This window comes from Lipophrys pholis, assembly GCF_963383615.2.
Source record: "Lipophrys pholis genome assembly, chromosome: 10".
NCBI lineage: Eukaryota > Metazoa > Chordata > Actinopteri > Blenniiformes > Blenniidae > Lipophrys > Lipophrys pholis.
In genome coordinates, this window is record NC_137640.1 from 968,111 (window position 1) to 994,693 (window position 26,583).

General features: G+C 44.2%; 1 protein-coding gene across 1 annotated transcript in view; it reads left to right on the plus strand.

The window, feature by feature from the left end:
- Positions 1-21,316, plus strand: part of ghrhrb (growth hormone releasing hormone receptor b) — a gene marked incomplete at its 5' end in the record, with an annotated part of 44,915 nt that extends 23,599 nt beyond the window's left edge. Inside the window, 11 exons of the mRNA XM_080473055.1 lie at positions 4,838-4,945; positions 9,640-9,740; positions 10,914-11,011; positions 11,123-11,255; positions 12,604-12,757; positions 14,559-14,619; positions 16,694-16,763; positions 18,738-18,829; positions 18,983-19,112; positions 19,226-19,267; positions 20,493-21,316. Of these exons, the coding sequence (XP_080329181.1) occupies positions 4,838-4,945; positions 9,640-9,740; positions 10,914-11,011; positions 11,123-11,255; positions 12,604-12,757; positions 14,559-14,619; positions 16,694-16,763; positions 18,738-18,829; positions 18,983-19,112; positions 19,226-19,267; positions 20,493-20,699 (1,196 nt within the window). The 3' untranslated portion in view covers positions 20,700-21,316. The remainder of the gene's footprint in view (positions 1-4,837; positions 4,946-9,639; positions 9,741-10,913; positions 11,012-11,122; positions 11,256-12,603; positions 12,758-14,558; positions 14,620-16,693; positions 16,764-18,737; positions 18,830-18,982; positions 19,113-19,225; positions 19,268-20,492) is intronic.
- Positions 21,317-26,583: the final 5,267 nt, after the last annotated feature.

A 26,583-nucleotide genomic window follows, 5' to 3' on the forward strand; every position in this document is an offset into this window, starting at 1 on the left:
AAACATGTTAAGAATAAGATATTTAGCTTCCAGAGCCACGTCGAGTGGCTTTCACACTTTTTAATGGATTTTTCCATTTTAGCTTTTTTTTCTTTACTTTTTAATGATGTCAGCAGTTTTATTAGGTATTTTACCTGTTGAACAGTTGTCTCTTTTTTGGCAGTTTTAATCATTTTTCCTTGATAATTTCCTTTGTGTAGAGTAGTTTTAGTTATTTTATCCATTCTTGGTCAGTTTAGCAATTTTTGCTGTTTTGGCTGTTTTACTGTCTTTAACGATAGAATCCAATATGAGCAGGACTTTATGCTAAATATGAATAAATTAGAGATGCAAACGTTTCTTTACAAGACGAGTCAAACCACCCTGCTCACAGTGAACTCTTTACTCTTAATGTCCGCCATCATATGGCCCTGTCAGGTCTCTATTGGTTCAGAGGAGGTCGCTTCTCTTCTGGTAAACAGGAGTTCATAGTAAGAATCACTGAGTTGGTCTGAACAGATGCTGAGGCTCAACGTTACTGAGGAAGCAGGACAGAGGCACAGAACTGGACCTGTAACTTCACAATCGTTTTCATGTGCAAGAAATGTAAAGTACAAATTACATCCAGATAATAAGTTACTAATTATTGACAGGAGTAGTGAAACTACTTTAATCCAGTTACAGTAAAGAAAAGCCTCTAATCTTTATTTGTTGATTGTTGCTTAAGTGATATTACTTATTGAAGATGAGGTGTTTTCTTGTGCGCTGTGTACCATCGTCATCCTCACCATGTTGAAGATTTTCCCAGACGAGGCTCAGCCAGAGGAATTTAGTGAGGATTCAGAACGTCTCACTCAATACCGACTGCTGCAAAACACTTTTCTGTTTCCAACACAGATGAGGTTGTATCTCACTTTTCTCCTTCCTGAAACATTTTATGAAATGATTTATGAATCCGTTCAGTCACTCAGTCTGATTCCACTTCCTGACAGTAATATCTTATTAACTTAGTAATAAATAGGTGTATTTTCAAACGTATGACTAACTGGCTGAGAGAGAGTAATGTAGGTACTGATGACGCTCTACTGCACCTGAATCATGACACATACGATCACAGCCTGAACTGTGAGAGAAAAAAAGATGTATTTTATTTCCATGAGGGTTTCTTTGTTTGCTTTGTTGCTGCAGCTCAGATGAAATGAGCTCAGGGAGAGTGAGGACAGGACCCACGTATAGACGTAATGAGGCTCCTTCTGTCACACAGACCATTGATTCCACCAAAACCACTGTGGCACCAGTGGAGAGTCTTTATGCTCTGCATGCTCACTGTCAACCAGAGCAGCCATTAGTGACGGACGAGAGGCAGCGGACTGTTCATCCATCGTCTCATCCTGCAACAAACTCGTCTTTGATTAGCACATAATCCCCTTTTCACCATTCAAACAAAAACACTTGTTCAATTTACGTCCTGTCTGCGGAGGACATTCATCACCTGAAGGGCCGTTGGGGCATCAGCAGCAGCCTCCACATCTACATCAGCAGCAGCCTCCACATCTACATCAGCAGCCTCCACATCTACGTCAGCAGCAGCCTCCACATCTACATCAGCAGCAGCCTCCACATCTACATCAGCAGCAGCCTCCACATCTACATCAGCAGCAGCAGCAGCCTCCACATCTACATCAGCAGCCTCCACATCTACATCAGCAGCAGCAGCAGCCTCCACATCTACATCAGCAGCCTCCACATCTACATCAGCAGCAGCAGCTGCCTCCACATCTACATCAGCAGCCTCCACATCTACATCAGCAGCAGCAGCAGCCTCCACATCTACATCAGCAGCACCTTTATTCCTGTGCCGTCCCTGCTGATGGACTTTAGTGTGTGTTCCCAGCTTCTCCAGGCTTCGTGACGACGGCTCACCAATGAAACCAGCCAGGCGACACTCAGGTTGTCAGTGTGACATCAGAGTATTTCCCTTGAACAACCATCACATGTTGTCTGAACCAGCAGGAGCCAGAACCCCTCATTGGTCCAGGCAGACCAGACAGACCAGACACAGCAGGCGTCCAGGAAGTCCGACTCCAGCATCTCGCCGCCCCAGACCGATTCCTCCGTGTTTGTCTCCCGAGCCGGTGAACGGACCTCCGCTCGCCGTCATGGCGGCATAAAGGACATGTGGACCCACAGAACCAAGCTGAGGATTGATGACTTGTTTTTGGCGCACACTTCCCCCTCGCCAGGAAACCTTGACAGATCTTTGTCTGGGCAGAGAACTTGAAAGCTCACGAGCTGCAGCTGCAGTAACAGAGTTACCGTCTGTTTGTGTATCAACCACGCACATCCAGCGCTCACGATTTCTCCGCCTCCTTCACCTCAGACATCAGAGGCATCGTGGTTTCTGTGCGACGGAACCGGGGAATCGCCATTTTGAGTCAATGGGGCACTCTTGCACATTCTTGTTTGTCTGCTCGCTAAGAAACTGCCACACCTCTGGGGGTCGCCAGGTCATTGTACTGTCCCTGAGCACTCTGTCGCCACCTGGTGGACGCTGCCGGTCACACTCCACACACACACACACACACACACACCCACACATGATGTTGGTTTGTGAATTGATTATCTGAATATATGAATCCTTCTGTTTATTTCTTGTGACATTCACTGGTTTGTAACAGTCTGGGCTCAAATCTCACACCTTCCATTTTATTTAAGTATTATAATATTTTGTAAAGAAATATATGAACTACCTTAATTAATCTTAGATGATGTAGTGAGTATCGTGAGGAGACGGGGCAGCCTGCCTGTACTGCGTTGGCGGTGTGTGGTAAAGTTTCTGCTCACACCAAACAGACATAGTATCTGTGGAAAACGTGTTTTATTTTATTTTTTTCTGTCTTCACATAAATAATGTCTGATGCGTGTGTTCTGCAGAGACTTAATCAGTTTGGTTTCACCCATTAAAGCCTCACATCACTGTAAACATTCTTTACTCTATTTCCACACGACTGATCTGCAGTTCTCTGCAAACTGAGCAAGTAGTTTTATTTTCAGCATCAATCTTTATTTTTTTATATTTTTTCTGACAAGCGCTCAAAGCTTTCTGTGAGAGTGATCACAGTCCCCGGCGTGTTGTTGTGCCTTCAGCTCTGGATGTAGGTAGAGCAGCTGCTGTGTTATTTCTGTTTAGAATGAACTGCTCTGCTGTTGTACAACACGCCGGAGTATCTTCACTCCACTCTCCCACTGGCTGAATTCCTCCAGATGCATTTGAAAGCTTGTACATGCAGGAACATTTCTGCTCCCACAGGGGGAGTGTTCGCGCCAAACCGTTGTGAAAGAACTCCAAATTTCAATGTTTGTCACTTCTTCAATATTACTGTGTTTTTTGGGACCACTGAGACGTTCATATTACAAACATGGGACTCGTTCATGAGCCCGGGATTATTGTTCTGGTAACAATGAGTGGCTCCAGAGCTGTTCATACTCTCAGTGCTCCTCTAACATCAGATGATAGAGCATCCTCCTCCTCTAACATCAGATGATAGAGCATCCTCCTCCTCTAACATCAGATGATAGAGCATCTTCCTCCCACGTGGTTTTTGGATTCTCTTTATCAGTCTGACTCCTCTGAACTTTGCCTCCTGAGGTTTGAGGAGGAATCAGATTGTTGGGTCAGTACTGCTCAGGCTCATCTGGTTTTGCAGCTGTTGCTGGTTGGGAGGGGTTTGAATCTGTGGAGTAACTGTAACTGCGATATGTAATCTACTAGGTCTGATGTCTCAGGGTGTTCCCACCCTGGTCGTGTCTGGCTGCCATGACAGTAAGACCCGTTCTGACACTGGAAAGCTATCGATCCTCTGTTATTGCAGGCCTCAGTTGCCCAACAGGACAACGGGGGACAAGGGATATTGTTGCTGTGGTTCATGTTCCTCTTGGCGAGAACGACTCTCTGACTGTTTCTGTGGATGTTCATGAACGTCTTCGTCATGAGACAGACTCCTGCTGGTTCTGTGGTTCTGTTACGACAGTGAGCCTCGGTTCTCAGCGATGGCAGCCACAGGAGGAAACTTCTAGTTCTCTCCTTTACAGAGAAAAACTGCTCCAACACTAGAAAGCTCATTAGTACATGCTGTACGCCTTCGTTAATTTCCCTATAGTAACGTTTTAATTACGATAAACAGGGAGGAAAACTATCTCAGCTACTTGCTAAATGGTAACCGGTCAGGTTTTGTGAAACGCTACTGGGTCCTTGGTCGTTTTATCAAAACATTAGTAAAAATAAAACTATTGGCATGATTCTTTACTTTAGCAGATCTTTGTAATGAAGGTGGATTTTATACATACTGGATGATGGAGGGCCCCCGGCTGGCTCTGCTGGTAGAGCATCAGACTCTCAGTCTCAAGGTAGAGGGTTCATGTCCCACGCCGGGCGCCACCTTCCTGTGGGCTCTCCACCTTCCTGTGGGCTCTCCACCTTCCTGTGGGCTCTCCACCTGCAGGAAGGTTCTTAATGGGTCAATGTGATCTGGGTGACGGTGCTCAGACTGACACCCCCACCACCCGGGGACGGAGGAGAGGGAGGAGATGGAGGGAGGATGGAGACTTGCAGGATATTTGTTAGTTGTTTTACCTATCCAACTACTTTAAATTGGGTCTTTTCTCATTTTCCGTCTCACTTCAAATCTATGACTTTTTTTCAAAACGTATTAAAATGAGTCATTGTTTGTTTTTATCAGGTTAAAATTGATAATAGACTTAGTTTGTACTCATATCCTCCTCATTGTCATGATTTGCAGGGAGTACGCTCCATATAGGTCCGTCCAGCCGTCTTGATGTTTCCTCCTTGTTTGCTCAGGTTGCTCTACGTTTTGGGACGACGTCCGATGTTGGCATCGTGCAGCCGAGGGTCAGGTGGTCAGCGTCTCCTGTGCCAACGTCTCCCAGCTGTTTGCTAATAATGAAGGTAAATGATCTTCCTCACATGTCGGCTTCCATTCAGAACTCAGAGGCTATTTTTTCTTCATCGATTCCAAAGATGTGTGGATGTGTACGCAGCGAAACCCTCAACAGGCCTGTCCAGGGTATTTATTGTCCTTCACAATAAGACTTTAAACTGACTTTCCAGTGAGACGGCCTGTAACCTCGGGGGTGCGGGGGTGCGGGGGTGCGGGGGAGCAGAGCAGCTCACGTCAGCTCCGTGAAGCAGTGGGTGCAGCCCAGTGATTAATAGCATGTAGATCTACTTTCCATCCTTCTGCTGACTCCGGTTGCGTGGTTCCTTCCTCCATGTTGTCAGTCGATACTCTGACTTCAGGCCACTTTTTGAATCCATCAGAGTGTGATTCCTGAGCACACACACACCCGGAGGAAAGGGGGGCGAGGAAGAGTACGGTGCGACATGTGAAGACGAGAAATGTGTCAAATCTGTCTTTATTCTGCTGCCATCTTGTTTGCTGGACGAAGAGTCTGAACACACTAGAGCTACACTCGGTAGAGCGCAGACCTTCACCAACGCCACATTTGCGGAACCGAGTTAGCATCTGCGTTAGCATGATAGCCATTAGCCCATATCATTGCTAACTAGCCTGTCAGGTAGCTACATTACTGTGTGAAACACTGAGCGTCTCCATGGCAACAGACACTGATCTCCTTCGATCTCCTCCATGAGGTGCCTCTCCCATCCACTTTGTATTGGACACTTTTGGGGATTTCTTCAGAAAGTTAGTCGTTAACGTCCCAAAATCTAATGAATTGATGGATGATGACAGATCATCCCTGAAGATTTCATGAAATTGCGGTGAGTAGTTTTTGAAAAAAGTTGTTAAAACTCACACAAACAAACCAATAAAAAACAAATAGCCGCAGGTAAAAACAGAATCTTCATTGCCAACTTCGTTTGTTGCCCAACTTTTGTGATGAAGGCAACAAAACACATCAACACTTCAGCATTTACTATCCTACCCAGATCCTCAGGAGTGTGTGGAAGAACCAAACGCAGCCACGGCAGCCTGGCTTCACCTCCTCCTCCTCCTCCTCCTCATGGTGTCACACACCCACAGGTGGACTCCTTGGTGCTCTGTGGTGTTGTGTCGGTTGCTCTGGTACCAACAGAACACTGAACTCAGGAGTAGTGACATCAGTGACATCAGTGATCAGTGAAGGAGTTGTGTTGCTCTCAATGGCTGCTTGCAGTTCCAATACGATGCTGTGTGATATTTCAAAAACCTGCACTGAAATGCAGCCACACTCAGGGTTTCTTGTGTTTCATTTCACAGAAGTTTCATGTTTGCAAAGCAACGTTTTGAAAACTATGTCCGTTTACACAGAAACAGCAGAAATGCTGAAAACAATGTAGTTAGCATGCCCGGCCACTAGTTGGTGCTGTTTTTGTAATGAAACCACACACGCATACACGCAGAGAACAACATTAAACATTAACACGGACATTCTAGTGGACAGACCACCAAGTTGGATTGTTATTACGGGGACTGTCAAAATAAAAGTACCGAGTTGGATTGTTATTACGGTGACTGTCAAAATAAAAGTACCAGGTCCAGGAGAATGTGGACTGATAGTCGTGACACCACGGAGGAAACTTCTGTTCTGATGGGCTCTACTGAGCATGTGCAGAACTACGATCTACCACGGCCATAGCGCGCACGAGCAGTACCAGCGTTTCAGAAAAGTTGGGTTGTCTCCCGTTTCCTCAGAGACAGAGTAATAGCATTTTCAATGTTCCACCTTGGGAACCGCTTTTTAGCAGTTAAAGGTCTGTGGACTTGATCAAACTGAGATCCTGGAGGCTGCAGCCTGCATGTTCTCCATTCTCTGTTCTGTAACACACCTGATGGTTCCTCACCACGTTCAGCAGGAAGCCTGATGGCCAGCTGCTCAACCATCTCATCTCTGCTTATCTTATGTTAAAATGATACACACACACACACACACACACACACACACACACACACACACACACACACACACACACACACACACACACACACACACACACACACACACACACACACACACACACACACACACACACACACACACACACACACTCAGGATGTGTGATTCATGGATTTCCAGCAGCGACGGTTGCGAACGCACAAAACAGCAAAGACAAGAAAACGCCGAGCCGCTAGTGAGGGAATGTGAAGCGTCAAGGTGGAGGCGGGCGTTCAGGACCTCCATCACTCCGTGTTTGTGGGTTCCTTGTTCCTGGTTCCTGGTTCCTGGTTCCTCCTCCTCCACAGAGGCCTTGGACGAGCCTGGCTGTGGGGCTGAGCCGTCCTTTCCAGCGGGAGGCTGCATGCAGAGAAAGTAGTGAATTGGAAAATCGAAGAGTTCACGGTACGAGCCAAAGGCACGAGGAAGGAGTTGGCGCAGCTTGTTAAGCGTGGCGCTATACGAGCTCCGGCGACCTCCCCGGAGCCTCGACCTCTGACCTCCGCTCACAACCCAGCGTTGGCTGCAGCTGCAGCTGCAGGCGCTACACGCCACCTCGTACCGCGGCTAATGCGGCTGCACATCGGTGGATCCGCCCACGACTCCAACCCCCGCGCTGCACTCTGCCAGCAGCCCAGCAGCCCAGCAGCCCTGCAGCCGGACGGGCTGTTTCACATCCAAGCAGCTGAAAGACCAGATTTCTGCTTCGCATCCTCCCTCTCATGGACGCAGATTCTCACTCAGCACCTGGTGACCTGGTCGGCATCGAGGCTGTCGTAGGAATCCAACAGTTTAACTCCGTCAGTTTCACTCCGTCAGTTTCACTCCGTCAGTTTCACTCCAGGCAATGGTGGGGAGAACAAGGCTTTGCTTTACCTGGTCAGCTTTATACACTTATAGGCACCGTTTTTCTATTATATTGTATTTTTATCTGCTTTTTTAGTTCCTGCTATGTGTGCTTCTTTCTCTGTACTATCCTGCTGTACCACTACAAATTTCTCCACATGCGAGATAAATAAAGGATATCTTATATCTTATCTTATCTTTAGTAACACTCACAACAAGGTATATAAACAAAGAGCCCTATATTTTTTTAAATGTATTTGAAAAAAATAACACATAACATTCTCTCTGTTTCATGCTTAAATGTGATTTAATTTAATTTAATTTAATTTAATTTAATTTAATTTAATTTAATTTAATTTAATTTAATTTAATTTAATTTAATTTAATTTAATTTAATTTAGTATAGTGTAATGTTATGTTATTTAATTTAATTTAATTTAATTTTCTTTTCTTTTCTTTTCTTTTCTTTTCTTTTCTTTTCTTTTCTTTTCTTTTCTTTTCTTGTGTTGTCGTCTGACCGTATCCATGAATGCACACTAGGAAGCTACACATGAATTGCCCCTTGTGGGGTAAATAAAGTTGTCTTAACTGAAATGAACTAAGGTCAGTTTTTGTTCTTATAATCATAATTCATAATTATTAACCTTTTATCAAGAGAGAAAATAATGGTCACAAGTACTTACATGATTGTTATTAACAATTACTTTGGGTTACTTGTGCTTTTTTAAGTAATTTCTTTATACTTCTTAACAATTTACATCATGTAAACCATTACTTTATATATATTTAAACCTTTTGATTTGCATATATGCAGCCTACATGTTCAGTCTCAGAAAGAATGTTGTCTTGCATTTCAATGTAAATTAATTTTAGATTTCTATTTTAATATGAACACTCAAGCTGCAAATTGACAATAAACCCATAAACAATAAATCTATTTGGAGCAGTGACCGTTGGTCACTTACAGTCTCTGTGGTTGTGGATGTGGGTTTGACCCAGTGGAGGCCTGGGTTGGTCCTGGTTTGGTCCTGGAGCCTTATGTTTGACTCCCTAGTGGGATTCTATGCCTGCTGATCGTTCAAGACTCTCTGACGGCCTTAAAAACATGTGATGCATTAATTCCCAGCAGCTCCGGGCAGCTGGTGGAGGCTGTGTCCATGAAGTAGCTGTGTGATGGGCGCTGGCATGTGCTGGTCATGTGACCGCCGTCAGAGAGCGCCGTCTCCAGCCGCCCACATCATTAGCAGGCAGATGGATATTTAGTGCGGCCCATTGAATTCAAATGAAGAGCGGGCCATGTTATTTCACTTCTGAGAAACCAAGCAAAACATCTGCACTCTTGTGCGTACATGTAATGTGGCGCCAGATTAATTTATTCTTATTATCCATCTGTGTGCCAGTAAAGCTAAGAGACAACATCTGGACAGATGCATGCTAATGCTGGTATCTGATGGAGCAAATTAAAGGGAAACAGGTGAATATTAATCAGGTGTTTCATGTAATATACAGGATGAGATTTGATCATGAGGAATGGGGGAGGGGTGGAGGGGGGGTAATTCAATTCAAGTCATTTCGAGGCTTTTTTGAAAGAGAAATCCCAACAATCGTACATGAGAAAGAAGAAGAGATGGAGCGAAGGAAAAACTCCCTTTTGGCAGGAAGAAGCCGTCAGAACCAGGCTCATGCAAACCCCACATTGAAATCATTGAATTAAAAACGGACTGATTTTGCTGTCAGCCAGCTCGTAGCTATTTTACTGTGTAACCTGCAAGAGCACAACATTTTAGATGTGAGATGTCTCGGTCTCCGACAGGCTGTACTGCTGTCTACTGAAGAGACTGAGAGTTTGTGGTTTTCCAGGTTACATCTACAGGAACTGCACTGCAGAAGGGTGGACTGAACTCGACCCTTCCTATGAGGAGGCCTGCGTCTTTGCAGAGGATGAAGAAACAGAACCAAAGGTACAAACGTTGACTTGATTAATAATCATTGACCTGAGGAAAAGCATTTGACTGTGACAAGATGATTTTTCTTTTAACTTCTTAATCTTTTGAACTTCCCACTGCTGTCTCTCAGTCAAGTCACCTATAATATGATTTTAATTACAAGCTTGATTCCAGCAATTAGTCTGATTATAGCAGAGAAGAGACCTGCTAAATGACAACAAAGAGGCTCTTAAAGACACAGCTGCTGCTCGGCTTGGACACATCATCAGGGTTTCCTGGAATCACTGGCTGATTGGCTGGTTGGTTGGTTGGCTGGTTGGTTGGTTGGTTGGTTGGTTGGTTGGTTGGTTGGTTGGCTGGTTGGTTGGTTGGCTGGTTGGTTGAAGTATTAACAATTATTCTTGTATTGTTTGCATTTCAGACCACGTATTTCTCCAACTTCAAACAGGTGTACAGGTTGGCTGGTTGGTTGGCTGGTTGGCTGGTTGGTTAGGTGGTTGGTTGGTTGGCTGGTTAGTTGGCTGGTTGGGTGCTTGGTTGGCTGGTTGGCTGGTTGGTTAGGTGGTTGGTTGGTTGGCTGGTTAGTTGGCTGGTTGGGTGCTTGGTTGGCTGGTTGCTGGTTGGTTGGTTGGTTGGTTGGTTGGTTGGTTGGTTGGTTGGTTGGTTGGTTGGTTAGGTGGTTGGTTGGTTGGCTGGTTAGTTGGCTGGTTGGGTGCTTGGTTGGCTGGTTGGCTGGTTGGTTAGGTGGTTGGTTGGTTGGCTGGTTAGTTGGCTGGTTGGGTGCTTGGTTGGCTGGTTGCTGGTTGGTTGGTTGGTTGGTTGGTTGGTTGGTTGGTTGGTTGGTTGGTTGGCTGGTTGGTTGGTTGGTTAGTTGGCTGGTTGGGTGGTTGGTTGGTTGGTTGGCTGGTTGGTTGGTTGGTTGGTTGGTTGGTTGGTTGGTTGGTTGGGTGGTTGGTTGGTTGGTTGGTTGGTTGGTTGGTTGGTTGGTTGGTTGTTTGGTTGGTTGGTTGGTTTGGTGGTTGGTTCGTTGGTTGGTTGGTTGGTTGGTTGGTTGGTTGGTTGGTTGGTTGGTTGGCTGGTTGCTTGGTTGCTTGGTTGGCTGGTTAGTTGGCTGGTTGGGTGGTTGGTTGGTTGGTTGGCTGGTTGGTTGAAGTATTAACAATTATTCTTGTATTGTTTGCATTTCAGACCACGTATTTCTCCACCTTCAAACAGGTGTACACCGCCGGCTACGCGACGTCCCTCATCTCTCTCATCACAGCTGTTTTTGTCTTCACTGTGTTCAGGTAATCCCGGCGCTTTCTTCTGAAAAATACCTCATGATACGTTTTTGTGACAAAATTGTGTGAAATTAGGATTTTTTCTTCACTGAAAGAACAACCCTCTCTGCTCTCTAGGAAGTTTCATTGCACCAGAAATTATATCCACATCAACCTGTTCGTCTCCTTCATCCTGCGAGCCAGCGCCGTCTTCATCAAGGACGGCGTCCTCTTCTCCGACGAAAACCTGGACCACTGCTTCATGTCTACGGTGAGCGAGCGGCCCCCCTGTCGTGAGCGTCTCAGCTGGCCGGACAAGGACTCGGGTCCTTCATGAAGGACCCGGTAAAAGAACCGGCGGCTCAATGCGGTTCCTGTATTCAGAGAACAGAGCAGCTGGGATGTCTTTTCTTTCCTTCAATGTAGAAGTGCATTTTGTGTGGAGCAGGAAGGAGAGGATGAGGTGAGCCAGCAACAGCCTCCATGATGAGGTGCTGTCAGCCCACGGTGAGGGTCCCTCTTATGAGTGAAGACATTGAAACCCACATCAGCAGCTTCCTGTGAGGAAGAGAGAGAGAGAGAGGGAGAGAGAGAGAGAGAGAGAGAGAGAGAGAGAGAGAGAGAGAGAGAGAGAGAGAAAAGGCTCTCATGCTCAATCAGAACAAACTAACAAAAAAAAAAGCTTTTTCGAGAAAAAGACAGAGGAGAAGTGATGAAAAGCGGAAGAGGAGATGGCGACGGGAAAGGGTTGAGTCCAAGAAGTAACTATTGTGGTGATGAAATTATCCAGAAAATCCATTTATCCCAGATTAATCACTGCATCGCCGCACGAGGAGGCTTCAGTGGCCTCGACGTTCCAGTCGCAACGGGAAGAGCCAGGATTCCATTTCCAGCGCCGTCGAGTCCCAGCGAGGGTCAAACCCAATCAAGCTTGTGGATCATCGTCATTATCATCGTCTTCATCGGTGACATACGATCTAGGATGAAATGATAAACCTTATGAGGAAAGACTGAGAATAAAAGAAGCTAAAATCCTAAAGATTTCACCTTGAAGTTGGTAGAAAACTAAACTAAATGAAAAAACACTAGAAACTCATTTTGGTAGACGTAATACTTCCTTAATAATTAGATAATGTTGTCGTTGTGCAATGTCATTAAGAAAAAACTATCAGACGTGTGCTAATTAAAGCCTTTTACACTTTGGCATCATTCCCTACAGCTTCCTTTTATTGTTAAATGTGTCTGATTGGTGTTTGTGAAAAGATTTGAATCATCGCAAACCATCACGTCGTCCAAGTAACGACAATATCACCATTTTCTGTTTGATGGTTATTTCTATAATTGAAGATACAGACACTGAAGTTACTCGTACTGTTGATGAGAAACTGTTGTAAAGCTGTAAAGAGGATTTTTCTCACCGTGCTGTCAGTGTTTGGTCAATGTGTTATAACGTTATGTCTGTTATAACAGCTACTATCTCTCTGAACTCCTGTTTATTAGACTTTACCTCGTTAACAGTAAAATAAATAGTAAAACATTCCGTCCAACCAACACCAACCCAGTGTGCACTCTTCTTCCTCAGGCTGATCCGAAGCGTCTGCTTCTCTCTGTGTTTGCAGACGTCCTGTAAAGCAGCTGTGGCCTTTTTCCAGTTCTGCATCCTGGCTAATTACTTCTGGCTGCTGGTGGAGGGCATGTACCTGCAGACGCTGCTGGCGCTCACCTTCGTCTTCCAGAAGAAATACTTCTGGTGGTACATCCTCATCGGCTGGGGTGGGTGCGTCGGGTTACCGTCAGCCTGTCCCGGGGGGAACCCTGAAGCTGGTTGCTTTTGTTCTTAGCTTGTTTCAAGCAGCAGTTAATAGGGACTCCATTATGAAACAAGGTCAGGACAATGTGTAACGGTTATCCTCATTTAGAATTTGGAATAAGACATGTCGGTACAGCTGGAAGCCTGAAGACCAGTTGTTTGAGCTCAGTGGTCTGATTCTTGAGTTTCACACTAAGAACATGAACTCGTCCGTTTGGTTTGTTTCACTTCCTCCATGCAGGACGCAGATCAAACCACTGAGACCAAGTCATGCAGTTACTGCAGCTGTTCGTACGTTCAACAGCAGTATTACATGTGTGTTGTGATTTGTCCCCACAACTAATGTAAGATATTGATCCATCAGAACTTTCTTCACCAGCTCCTTATTATAACAAAGACATTGGACAAATATGCACCCGAGCCATCAGACTAGTGTTTGTGATGTGGTACAGAGGAGAGCTGGTCTCTGCTCTGCACCGCTGGTCTACCTTCTGGCTTCAGTGGCATCAGGACAAAACCTTCCTTCCCATCGGAGCCGCAAGGACCTGATTGGGTCACTTTATCACCATTAAAGCATATTGTCAGAACTCCAGGAAGAGATTTTCTGATATAGCCTTGTGCACTGCCGGGAAATGTGTAGAACCTGACGGCCCATCGAGAGATGGTTGATTAATGAACAGAGGCGTCCCAGTGGACGTTAATGCAGCAGCTTTCTGAAGGTTTGCATCCCGGCTTGACCTCCAGCGACACTTTGTCAACAGCTTTCATCAGACATTCTAAAAACAATAGCTGGGATTATTTACTTTATGTTGTAAATACCTGACTGACGCCGCTGGTCCTGGGTCTGAGGTTCTGGTCGGGGTTGAGCTCATTGGCTCTTTTCCACCAGTTCCCACTCCAATCGACTCTGACACTTTTCCACTCCATGTTAGTACCTGCGACCAGGTACTTTCCTGGTTCCTCCTCGGCCGAGGTTCAGAGTGAGTTGAGGAGAGAAATCCTCCAGCGTCTCCTTTCCACAGCAGATGTTAAAAACCCGACCAGAACCCGTAGCTGTCCCGGAGAACGCTGTTTAACCACATTTATGTTAAAGTTTAAAGTATCGTAGCGTTTGTTTGTCTTATTTTAATATCAGCTGCTGCTGGCAGAAGTCACCAGTTAACAGGGGCACCAGTAAAACCGAAACACCGGACAGGGTAGCACCATCCTAACAATCCACAGTTTGTAATATTAATAATCTGAGCTGATATCCAACACAGAGCCGCTCCTCTCCATGTCGGCTCCTCTTCAGGAGGTACTGATTCTATCAAGGGGATTATTACACGACGGGGTAAAGCTCTGATGACTCCGCCCACGTCGCAGTCGTACTATAGTGTAATAATAGTGAAACTGAGTGGAGGCGAGCCGAGAAGCCTCATGTCAGCTTCTTCAGCCTCCCAGGCAGCCTGAACATCCTGGATCCTCCAGACAGGCTCTTTGATGGGAAGTCTCAACAGGCTGGATTGTTTAATTTGAGGTTCATCAGGGGAATAATGATAATAACAATAATGATAATAACAATAATGATAATAACAATAATGATAATAACAATAATGATAATAATAATAATAATTATAATGATAATGACTATGAGAATAATAATAATACTAATAATGATACTACTACTTTTAAAAACAAGTAAGAACAAGAAGCGATTGTCATCCTCTCATCTCAGATGCCTCCTCTTTCTTTGAACGTCTTTGACCAGAAGTTTCTGCTTCGCAGGTCTGCCAACCACCATCATCGCAGCCTGGATCCTCACTCGAAATTTCTACAACAACAAGGGGTGAGTAGCCTCAAACACTGGCGAGCTTAAACACTTCACCAACAGGTTCAGCAAATATCCACCTGAAAGCTGAAGAAATAAAGAATTAACAGGGAAAGTCCTCAGAGACGCAATGGGAGGATCTCCAGAGAAAAGTTTGTAAAGTCAATATATTGATTGTTGATCAATCAGCTTAGTCTACTTAGTCTTTATATTGTTGGGAATTAAAACCACTTGACTCACGTCTGAGTTTGCTGAGACCTCCTGGTCCCAGGTGATGGAGCTGGGGGAATAATGTTCCAAAGCAAAGAGGACCTGAGAACAAACTGGCCACCCACTTTTAGAAAGATGGATGCCGGGTGGAGTTCCAGCTGCAGCGATATGTTATAGATTGGTTTTTATACAGCACACAGCAGGACTCTTCAGCTCCTCTGTAGCAGCTCCCTGACACTTTCACCATATGTAATGTAAATAAACATCATCCATCCATCCATCCATCCATCCATCCATCATCCCTCCATCCATCATCCCTCCATCCATCCCTCCATCCATCATCCCTCCATCCATCCATCATCCCTCCATCCATCCCTCCATCCATCATCCCTCCATCCATCCATCATCCCTCCATCCATCCATCCATCCATCCATCCATCCATCCATCCATCCCTCCATCCATCCATCCATCCATCTTCTCCCTCTTATCCGTTCCCGGGTGGTGTCAGTCTGAGCTCCGTCACCCAGATCACATTGCACCATTAAGAACCTTCCTGCAGGTGGAGATCCCACAGGAAGGTGGAGATCCCACAGGAAGGTGGCGCCTGGAGTGGGACATGAACCCTCTACCTTGAGATGGGACATGAACCCTCTACCTAAAGATGGGACATGAACCCTCTACCTTGAGATGGGACATGAACCCTCTACCTTGAGATGGGACATGAACCCTCTACCTTGAGATGGGACATGAACCCTCTACCTAGAGATGGGACATGAACCCTCTACCTTGAGATGGGACATGAACCCTCTACCTTGAGATGGGACATGAACCCTCTACCTTGAGATGGGACATGAACCCTCTACCTTGAGATGGGACATGAACCCTCTACCTAAAGATGGGACATGAACCCTCTACCTTGAGATGGGACATGAACCCTCTACCTTGAGATGGGACATGAACCCTCTACCTTGAGATGGGACATGAACCCTCTACCTAGAGATGGGACATGAACCCTCTACATTGAGAGTCTCACGCTCTACCAGCTGAGCTGGACGGGGGCAAATAAACATCTTGCTTTCTTTTTTATTTAATTTGAATTCCACGTTGATTTTCAAAAATATCCAGGATAAAAACTGCCAAAACATCTAGAATAGCTGGAATCGCCCAAAATACTAAATCAAATACACAAACACAATTTCTTTATTTTTTTTTTTTAAATCAAAGGGAAATTACGAAACTTGCTAATATAGCTGTTTCTTTGGAGGAAAAAAATGAAAAGAAAAAAAGGCAAGACAGAAAAAAGTAAGAGAAATGAAAAGTAAAACGTTGTGGTGCAGCTAAACATTAAGAAACAGCTAAAAGAGCTTAAAGCGGCTAAAATGCATAAAAGGACTAAAGCAAGAAAATCCCCGTTAAAAAATCTTTACAAATGGCTACAAAAGCTAAAAATAGATTGAAATATATCTAGATTGTTCCTGTGGCACAAGAATATAAACTCTGTTTACAACATTTTGTTTTCCTTCTTAATAAACATGTTTTGCGGCTCCAGACGGATTTTATTTGGTGAAAATGTTTCTGTTGGTCATAAAGGTTGTCGAGCCCCAGAACAGATCATGTGTGTTTGAGGACGAACCAAATGGTTCAGAGCAGCCGGGTCAAGGTATTAACATAACGAGTGGAATTCTGTTCTAACATAGAAACCTTTGACGTGTTGTTGTGGCGTCGGGTTGCCTTCAGAAGCCCGCGCCGCTACCGGAGCCAGATGCATCAAACTCAATCGGATCTCCAGCGCAGTATTGTGGTGTTTGGTGACGACATGTCGGCCGCTGTGGTCGGCGCCGGGCTGGTGTTGATCTCATTACTGCCTGCTGTGCCTTTCAGCTGCTGGGACGACACAGATGTGGCCTTCATCTGGTGGATCATAAAAGCTCCAATAACGGCGTCGCTGCTGGTGAGTGTGGAGCAAGGAGAAGGAAACTGGGCAGGGTTATGACCGGCGTCCATCTTGATCAGCCAGCGAACGCAGACCTGCATGTTGCTTTCACATTCAGCATTAAGACACATTCAGCATGAAGACACAGTCAGCATGAAGACACAGTCAGCATTAAGACACAGTCAGCATTAAGACACATTCAGACACATTCAGCATTAAGACACATTCAGCATTCAGACCCATTCAGCATTAAGACACACTCAGACCCATTCAGCATTAAGACACATTCAGACACATTCAGCATTAAGACACATTCAGCATCAATACACAGTCAGCATTAAGACACATTCAGCCACATTCAGCATTAAGACACATTCAGCATTCAGACACAGTCAGCATTCAGACCCATTCAGCATTAAGACACATTCAGCATTAAGACACATTCAGCCACATTCAGCATTAAGACACATTCAGCATCAATACACAGTCAGCATTAAGACACATTCAGCCACATTCAGCATTAAGACACATTCAGCATGAAGACACAGTCAGCATTAAGACACAGTCAGCATTAAGACACATTCAGACACATTCAGCATTAAGACACATTCAGCATCAATACACAGTCAGCATTCAGACCCATTCAGCATTAAGACACATTCAGACACATTCAGCATTAAGGCACATTCAGCATCAATACACATTCAGACACATTCAGCATTAAGGCACATTCAGCATTAAGACACATTCAGACACATTCAGCATTAAGACACATTCAGCATTAAGACACATTCAGACACATTCAGCATTAAGACACATTCAGCATTAAGGCACATTCAGCATTAAGACACATTCAGCATTAAGACACAGTCAGCATTCAGACCCATTCAGCATTCAGACCCATTCAGCATTCAGACAGGAGAGAAAGTTGCTTCCAGGCAGCCGGAGGAGACTAGTCAGAGCTCCTCCTTCTTGCTCTGCTGGGGAGCTTTCTGTTCACTGAGACGCTGATTAGAGCAGCTATTAGAATGTTTATGTTTTCCTTCTGTTCCTCTCATTTATTTGCCCCACTTCCTCTTCATCGTCATTCCGGATGAAGATTAACTCTCATACTTCTTCCTACTCACTGTCATTGAGCTGCACTGAGACACACTGATGACGGGCCTCACTAAAACATTCTGAAACAGTTCAACTTCTCGCAATGTCTTTTTACTTTCACAACATATTTATTGGTTTTTCAGCTTTGAAAACAAACAAACAGCTGTTTCTTCATACAAATATATACATACTTCCATCTACATACATAAGCACATACATTCATACATATACGCACATAAACATATGCATAAATCCATGTACATGTGCCTGCATATACTATAGGAGGCCACAGGAAACACATGTTATGAACGTGTTTGCTTTTCTCACGTCCCACAGTTCATATTATTATGAGAAGTTTGTCGTGTAAAATAGTCAAATCTTCTATATGATTTCTGCACAAGTGGAAAAAAAGGAAATAATCTCTTTTGGTCAGGTGTTGGAGCCTCCTGTGGAGAGTGTATATATACAGTATGTATATATATATATATATATTTGTTTTTTTTTGTTTGTTTTGTTTTTTATACTTTTTACATGGAATTTCTCACTTTAGTCCTTTCCTGCATTTTAGCCACTTTTATCTATTTTAGCTATAACAAAGCTCTCCTGGGCCTCAGCGTTTTGCTCCTGAGCTTGACCTTTTAACTGTAATCCATCAAAATGGCCTCCGGCCGCTGAACACAGACGCCCCGCCGCCCCGCCGCCCCGCCGCCCCGCCGCCCCGCCGCCTCCAGACCGGCAGAGCGGAGCGGCGGCGTCCTGCTTCCCACCAGTTCAGGGTCTGATGACAGACCCTCGACCTCCTGGAATCCGTCTGGTCCTCTTCGCGCTGTGCAGCAACTGAAACCACCGCTGGAACCCAAAGAGCAGAAATTGACAATATGTGTTTTGATGAAGGTGAACTTCTTCATCTTCATCAACGTGATCCGGATTCTGGTCCAGAAGCTGAGGTCTCCGGGCGTCGGGGGCAACGACACCAGTCACTTCAAGTAAGAAGCAGGCCAGAAGCACACACACACACACACACACACACACACACACACACACACACACACACACACACACACACACACACACACACACACACACACACACACACACACACTCAGAGAGCGGTTGTGTTTCTGCTCGTCTGTCTGCAGGCGACTGGCTAAATCCACTCTGCTGCTCATCCCTCTGTTCGGGATGCACTACATGGTGTTTGCCTTCCTGCCCGAGAACACCGGGGCAGACGCCCGGATCTTCATCGAGCTGGGCGTGGGCTCCTTCCAGGTGAAACCGTCAGCAGTGTTCTGTGTGTACTCACTGTGTGTACTCACTGTGTGTACTCACTGTGTGTACTCACTGTGTGTACTCACTGTGTGTAACGTGCTTCTCTTGTGAAGGGGTTTGTCGTGGCTCTGCTCTACTGCTTCCTGAATGGAGAGGTGAGGAACCTCCACTCATCACCGGCACGACCAGCAGTTGGTAACGGAGCTCGTGTTGGACACAAACACTGATTCTTTATTCATATCCAATAAAACCAAAACCTGCTAAAGCCAACTGTACAGTTAATAAAACAATATTGACCAGCGTATTGATCAGGGATCCCCTGCCACAGCTTTGGTTACCGGCCCACTAAGCTAGGATCCTGTTAGTCTGCATCAAGTTTTATTTTTTAAATAATTAATTTCCAGGGTTAGGGTTAGGGTGTCCAGAGTTTGACGCTGTCACTTTTTGTTTTTTCATTCTTCGTTAAAGAAGTCAATACTTGGAAATCCCTGGTTTCCTTGTTAAAACATGATTCTTCATATCGGATCTCAGTTGAAACTTTCCTGAAAATCTTGGGGTATTTGTTCAAACCAGAATCGGCCACAAGGGGGCGCCACCCCAGAACGGGAGGTTTAGATTGTCGTCAACTCAGGAGGTTGAAATCATAAACCACCTCTGCTAGATTTAGCTGCTAACTGCTAACCGCTAACAGGACTAGTAGAAACGTTGAACCATGTGATTTACAAATGAGCCTGTATTTCATTTTAAACCTCCGGGGGGCGCTGCTCTGCAGCTGGATGTTTGGAGACGCTGCACCATCACTTTTATTTTTATTTTTAGTGTGAGCAAAGTACTGCTAAGCTATCGCTATGCTATCACTATGCTACCACTATGCTATGCTATGCTATGCTATCACCATGACGGACAGTTCCTGCAGCCAATCAGCAGCCTAACATCCGACCAGTCAGAATCCCTCCTGTTCTCTCTGAGAGGAAGTTGGTATGGAAAAGTCAAATTGAGCTGCATGTTTGATTTTTCTTCCTAATAAATTTGAAGAATTGATTTAAAGACAATTTAAGGGCGACTGAATACGCGACCATATCAGCTGACGACTCCTTTAAGCTCTCAAACTAATGAGCAAACATCGCAGGAGAGCTTCTCTGAAAGGGAAGAAGCTCTTCAGCGACGTTTGCTTTACGTTAGTCCGAGAGCTTTGTGAAGCAAGGGAAAAGAAGCATGCAAGTCAAGTTTTTCAAAATAAAAGTCAGTGCCGACTAGGTTAAAATTAAGATGTACATTTTCAAAATAAAAGATTTTGTTCTTTCTTTGCTGCCCTGTACCAAATGACCCACGGACCGTGTGTGTGTGTGTGTGTGTGTGTGTGTGTGTGTGTGTGTTCAGGTGCAGGCAGAGTTGAAGAAGCGGTTCTGGAAGTGGCAGACCCAGAGCTACCTGAGCTACAGCAAGCGGCGCCGCACGCTGTTCACCGAGAGCAGCACGGTCACTCAGATCTCCGTCCTGGACAAATCCAGCCCGAAGGACACAGCTGGCGCCGAGGCGCCCGGCCACACGCACACGCTCCCGCCCAACAACGTGTCCACGGTGTGAGGACCGGCGGCGCCGTCCGAGACCCAAACCACAGAGCCTGAATGTTGAATATCTGAGGTACCTCTCAACTCTGTACTGTGCTGCTTCTAGTCAGAGTCTTCATGTGACGTCTGCCGACCGCCGCCATTTTGTGAGTCAAACAAACGTTGCCTCGGTTTGCTAGTGACGGTTGATTAAGTTTGCGTTGCGATATTTGGCCGGGCTGCGGTCGTTAGAGACATTTGACCCATTAGTGAGGACAGATTCACGAAGCTTCAGGTTCATTTCCTCCACAGGCGAAGTGAGCTGCTGATTTCTTTCTCGGCCCATGCTTGTTGTTTTTACATCTTGAAGATTCTCCAAGGCAAAGTATAACATTCAAAGGCAATGTTATAGCCTAATAGTCTAATATTTCATTTTTATACGTACAAAATCAATTAAAAATCAATTCCTGGCATTATGGTTGAGGTTGACAGACGCCATTTATTTCATGAGAGTGACAAACTTCATTAAAGTCGTTCCTCCGTCGGAGAGTCAAGGATGTTTACATGTCTGATTGGTTTTAATCAAACTGACTTTCCTACAAACCTTCATGTAAATGTGCTCTGCCTGGAACAAAGTGCTCTGACTGAGTGGGCTGATGGGTGAAGTCCTTCTTGTTCATGCTGGAAACCATCGACTCACGATGAGCCGCCGCTGATCGCCGTTGGTTTGACCCACAAAATGGCTTCGACCTACAGGGTCATGGCGTCAGTGACGATTATCATTTGTGGGGCGTCTTGACTCATTATAGCAAACATCTAACTCTCACTTTCAACTGTTTTTGTGTCCATTACATTTATTCTATTCTTTTCGGGGGGGGGGGGCTTTTCCTACAACACACTATCAACCATAACTCTGTTTTCCTTTTTAAAAAGCACCTAAAAGATAAGTTAAGATTAAATTTGTAGTCTCGGCCAAATGAAGCTTCATGAACCACTGTCTGTATTTTCTGGAGCCACTAGATGGCGCTGTCTGTTCAACAAATGTTTGAAAACACTCTTCACTGCCTGTCCTTCAGCCTCTATCTTCAAACCAAGAGCGCCCTCTGGTGGAGTCAGACAATAAAGACGGTGGTTCATGATGCTTCATGAAGCTTCGTTTGGCCATCACGAGACATTTGCATCAGTAAAATGACCTACGTGAGTCAAAAGTCAAAATCAAAGTAGAACATTGAAGAAATGTGTTTTTACCCTTCTTTCAATCCACTTTTACCTTTTTAAAAAAGTACAAAAATTATTTAAAAGGATTTTACATAAATTGCCCCTTCAGTCATCAGAGCGTACTCTGAAGGTAGTGTTCAATGCAAACATCATCTCCAGCTCTCATTATTCAAGTAGTTCGTAGTGAAGCAATCCTTTGTATTACCAATAACCTTTGGTTAAAAAGTTAAGACCTTTTAATGTGATCACTTTGCATGTTTACCGTCACGTTACCAGAGTCCTGCACTACGTCCAGCTGAATTCTACAACTGTCTTTACATTAGATTCATCATGAACCTTTACTCAGAACAAAAACCTGAATTTTCTTTAATTCAACCACAAACAAACCACATGCACACATGATCTCCATCTCCAGGTTAACTAACTATTCTACTAGTGCTAAATAGTGACTACAACTGGAATTCAGTATTATTTTTGAATCACTAGTAAAATAACTCGACTACTAAGACAGAATATTAGTTGTTGTTGTAATGATTTGTAATGATTTAGGTGCAGTAATCAGGCTACTTTTAAAGCAGTAGATAGAAACTGTCATCAAGTACTAATTTCTGGTAACTACAGACACAACTACCACTGTATTTAATGCAGTAACTGGTAAGTATGACTGTAATCAAGTATTGAGTTTCCTCTCCTAATAAAGCTTCTACAATATTCAAAGCAGAAACTACTACCTGTAGTTTCAACCCAGTACTAAAGTTTACTCACATCTCCAGCTATGCAGATCAATAAAACAGTGACCGTCCCGACGATCAAAACAGCAGCAAAGGAAATCAGCTGAACAAAGTGCAGATTATATTTGTTCACCTCACGGCCACGTTGACAAGTTATTGGATTGATTCTGCTTCTATAGAACGCCTGGAAATGAGCAGACGACTCCTGACAGGTTCATCTAACCAGCTGGCCGTCACCTGGTCAGTCAAAACAAAAAACCTGGAGGAACTTATATCTACTCCTCCACGAACACAGAGCAGAACGACACAACATCTGATTAGTACCAGTGTGTTGTCCTTCGTCATTTCTCTGGATTTCTAACTTCGCTCGGTCGGCCAAACTTACACAAATACTGGCAAACGTATTGCCACTGATCATGTATGATTGAATATTTATTGATTACCCTCTGATTCCTGTACAACAGTCCAATTAAACAAAGTAGACCTGAACTCTCTGCTGCCACCTGCTGCACTTCAGTAACTTTAAACCGAGTGGTGGCTGGCCAATAGAGGGCGCCGCCCCCCGACGACAGAAAAGCACAAAAATAAAATTTAAAATGTATGAATACACTGTAATAATCTCAACATCTGTTTATGTCAACAAACTAACAACAGGCCCTGAAGTGTATTTGCTTCATTTTTGATAAATAATCTTCAATAAAAGAGGATTTCTTGATTTCTCTCTCTAGTGTGTGTGTGTGTGTGTGTGTGTGTGTGTGTGTGTGTGTGTGTGTGTGTGTGTGTGTGTGTGTGTGTGTTCAGGTTTGCTATTGTTTATAAATGTTTAGATATGATCCTATTCATTAATGACTGAAAATGACTTCTTTTATTTTAGGTTTCTAAAATACTTTGAAAGATGGATTCATGTGTTGTTTGAACAAAAAACTTTAGTTTTCACTAAACTAACTGTCATTCCCAGTAAACCAGCAACAAAACACTTTTATTTTCTGAAAGAGACTGATGAAGCTTCTGCTTGTGTTTGTTTACTAGTATGTTAATAAAAGAGCCTTAATAAGTGTCTCTGTTCACCGGCTGTTTAAAAGTACCACGAGTAGTTTCACCACGAGGCGTCTCTCTATCAAAGACAAGTACTGTGGGCTGGAAAGGCTCGTATTTAAATGAAGTGAACATTGACTGAAATCCAATAATAATGAGAAGAAGCCAACCTGAGAAATGTTTCACCAGTCGTCACTATTTCATCGTTTGGGAAGTGATTTCACATTGAAACTTCTCCTGATCCTCCTCCTCCTCCTGTTCACCTCCTCCTCCTCCTCCTCCTGTTCCTCCTGTTCACCTCCTCCTGTTCTCCTCCTCCTCCTGTTCTTCTCCTCCTCCTCCTGTTCACCTCCTCCTCCTGTTCCTCCTGTTCACCTCCTCCTGTTCTTCTCCTCCTCCTGTTCTCCTCCTCCTCCTGTTCTCCTCCTCCTCCTGTTCCTCCTGTTCACCTCCTCCTCCTCCTGTTCACCTCCTCCTCCTGTTCCTCCTGTTCACCTCCTCCTCCTCCTCCTGTTCACCTCCTCCTCCTGTTCTCCTCCTCCTCCTGTTCTCCTCCTCCTCCTCCTGTTCTCCTCCTCCTCCTGTTCACCTCCTCCTCCTGTTCTCCTCCTCCTCCTCCTCCTCCTCCTCCTGTTCTCCTCCTCCTCCTGGTCTGGTCGGTCCAGAAACCTTCAGTATTCTAAGTTTCTAGCTCCTCCTTGATTTTCCTCATTTGAATATTGGATCATAGGAGCTACATTCAGAATCTGCTGTGTCTGTGTGAGCTGGACTGGCTCCGCCCACACATGCCCATCTTGGGAAGAGGAGGAAGTACGTCCTCTGGTGGTGCCATGTGCCAGAGCAGAGCTGCCTAATTGTGGGAGGAGTCAAAGGGAGGGCCTACCTTGATTGTGATTGGCTAAACCCCCGATGACACTATATAGGGTTTGATTCTGATTGGCTGCTTGGAGCAACACACTTTTTAAAACCTGAAACAAGCCAGGGACAGAGAGGACAGACTGTCTTCACTTCTGGGACGTCAGTCCAGGTATGGGGACGAGTAGTACTGCTGGAGAACCTTTAGGAAGTGGATTTAGTGTAATATGAGCCTTTTTAACTCAGACACACTTTAAATGAAGTATTAAATGAAGTAGTTCGTAGTTTTAGTTGGAGTCATTAAGCTCCATCACCTCCACTGAACGTAGAATCAGCTGCAATACAACACCTTGGTCTTATTCCTGCAGTTACTTTGGTGAAAGTAACTCAAAAGTAACGCATTTCAATAGAGTCACTAAATATTTTTAAATGACAGTAATTAGTATCATTGACGACATTTTGGAAGTGACAACACTGCAGTATAAGTACCTTTGAAGGTTAAACACACGTCTGCTTCAAACAAGAAGATTTAAAACCACATCTTTCTTCTGTGAACTCACATCAATACTTTAAATCAGAAACTTCTAACAAAATGTATTTACAGTAAGTACACTGGAAAAGCTGAAAAACAGAGCAAGAGTTTTAAACACAGAAGGACAAGCTGCCATGTTTTCTCACTCTTCATCCTCATATATTTTCTTCAACGTCATCCACTGTCATGATATCAAAATAAAAGCCTCTCATTGCCATCAGCGGCTCTGCATGCATTGCACAGTGCACTGGCGCACATCTGGAGCACGAGACTGTAAACACTATTTATTTGTCAAACGGTTGTTTTTGTCTCTCTGTGACTGTAAATAGTCCTAAAACTAAAGTTTACACGTGTTTTATGACGACCTCTTTCTGTACGTGACATTCGATGGCCTTGAAATTTTAAATAACACACGATTGAAATGAACAGGTGTGAAACCTGTTTACATATTGGAACATATTTTTGTGCGAATGAGTTTTATTCTTATATTCTATAATATTGCCATGTTGTTGGTATTACTCTGTTTAGCTGGATTGAACTTCTTTGTGAAAACTTGTAATTCCAAACTTGGAACAACGTCACTTTCTCTTGAAAACACAATGATTGAAGCGTCTCGTTGTTCTGAGCTCCTTAAAGATTTGATTTACACGTTTCAGGTACAGGAAACTTGACATTTCCAGATGTTTGCTTCTCCTTGTGCACACATCAGTTCTTCAGTTTCCATTGTGAAGAGATGAGATGAATCTTGCCCTCATTGTGGTTAAAGTCACTTCACCACCGCGCCGCATAAAACACATTGAAACTGATGTAATTCAAAATAAAGTAGTAAAGCACAACTTTCACTTCTCATGCACTGAGAGGAAAAACCCTAAACTCAGGTCAGGTGCTTGACGTATTGTCAAATGATAAATGTTTACGTGGGAACAATAAAAGTTCTGCTTCTATTTCAGATGCAGTTTTTCACTTTTTGTAGTAAACAAGGCGAACAGTCGTTTGTAACTCCTGAGAAGTATTTATTCCTCGTTGACATGGTCTCAGTGTGAAATACAGCATTAATGAGCAGAACTGAGTAAAAACTGCAGTAAAGTAAACGACTGCTCTCTGTTCTCCCGTCAGTATAATTCTCATGCGTTAGCATCACAATCACTCTGCGCATTATAGTTTTTATTTTATCTACTTGTGGCTTTTTTTCTATAATAATTTATGTAAAAGAAAATATATTTCGCTTTTTATCGTGGTTCATTTCAGAATTCTGACGATACTCGGATCACAAAGAGAATTCCAAGTTAAAGGGAGTCATGAGCTGCTGTCCTCACGTCTCCAGTCCCCCTGGAATCGTCTTTAAATCAATTCTGAACATTAGTTAGTAAAACTAATCAAAGCTGGAGCTTCATTCTGACCCTGTTTCATCCCACAACTTCCTCTCAGAGAGAACAGGAGAGATTCTGACTGCTAGGATGTTAGGCTGCTGATTGGCTGCAGGAACTGTCAGTCATGGTGATAGCATAGCATAGCATAGCATAGCATAGTGATAGCATAGCAATAGCATA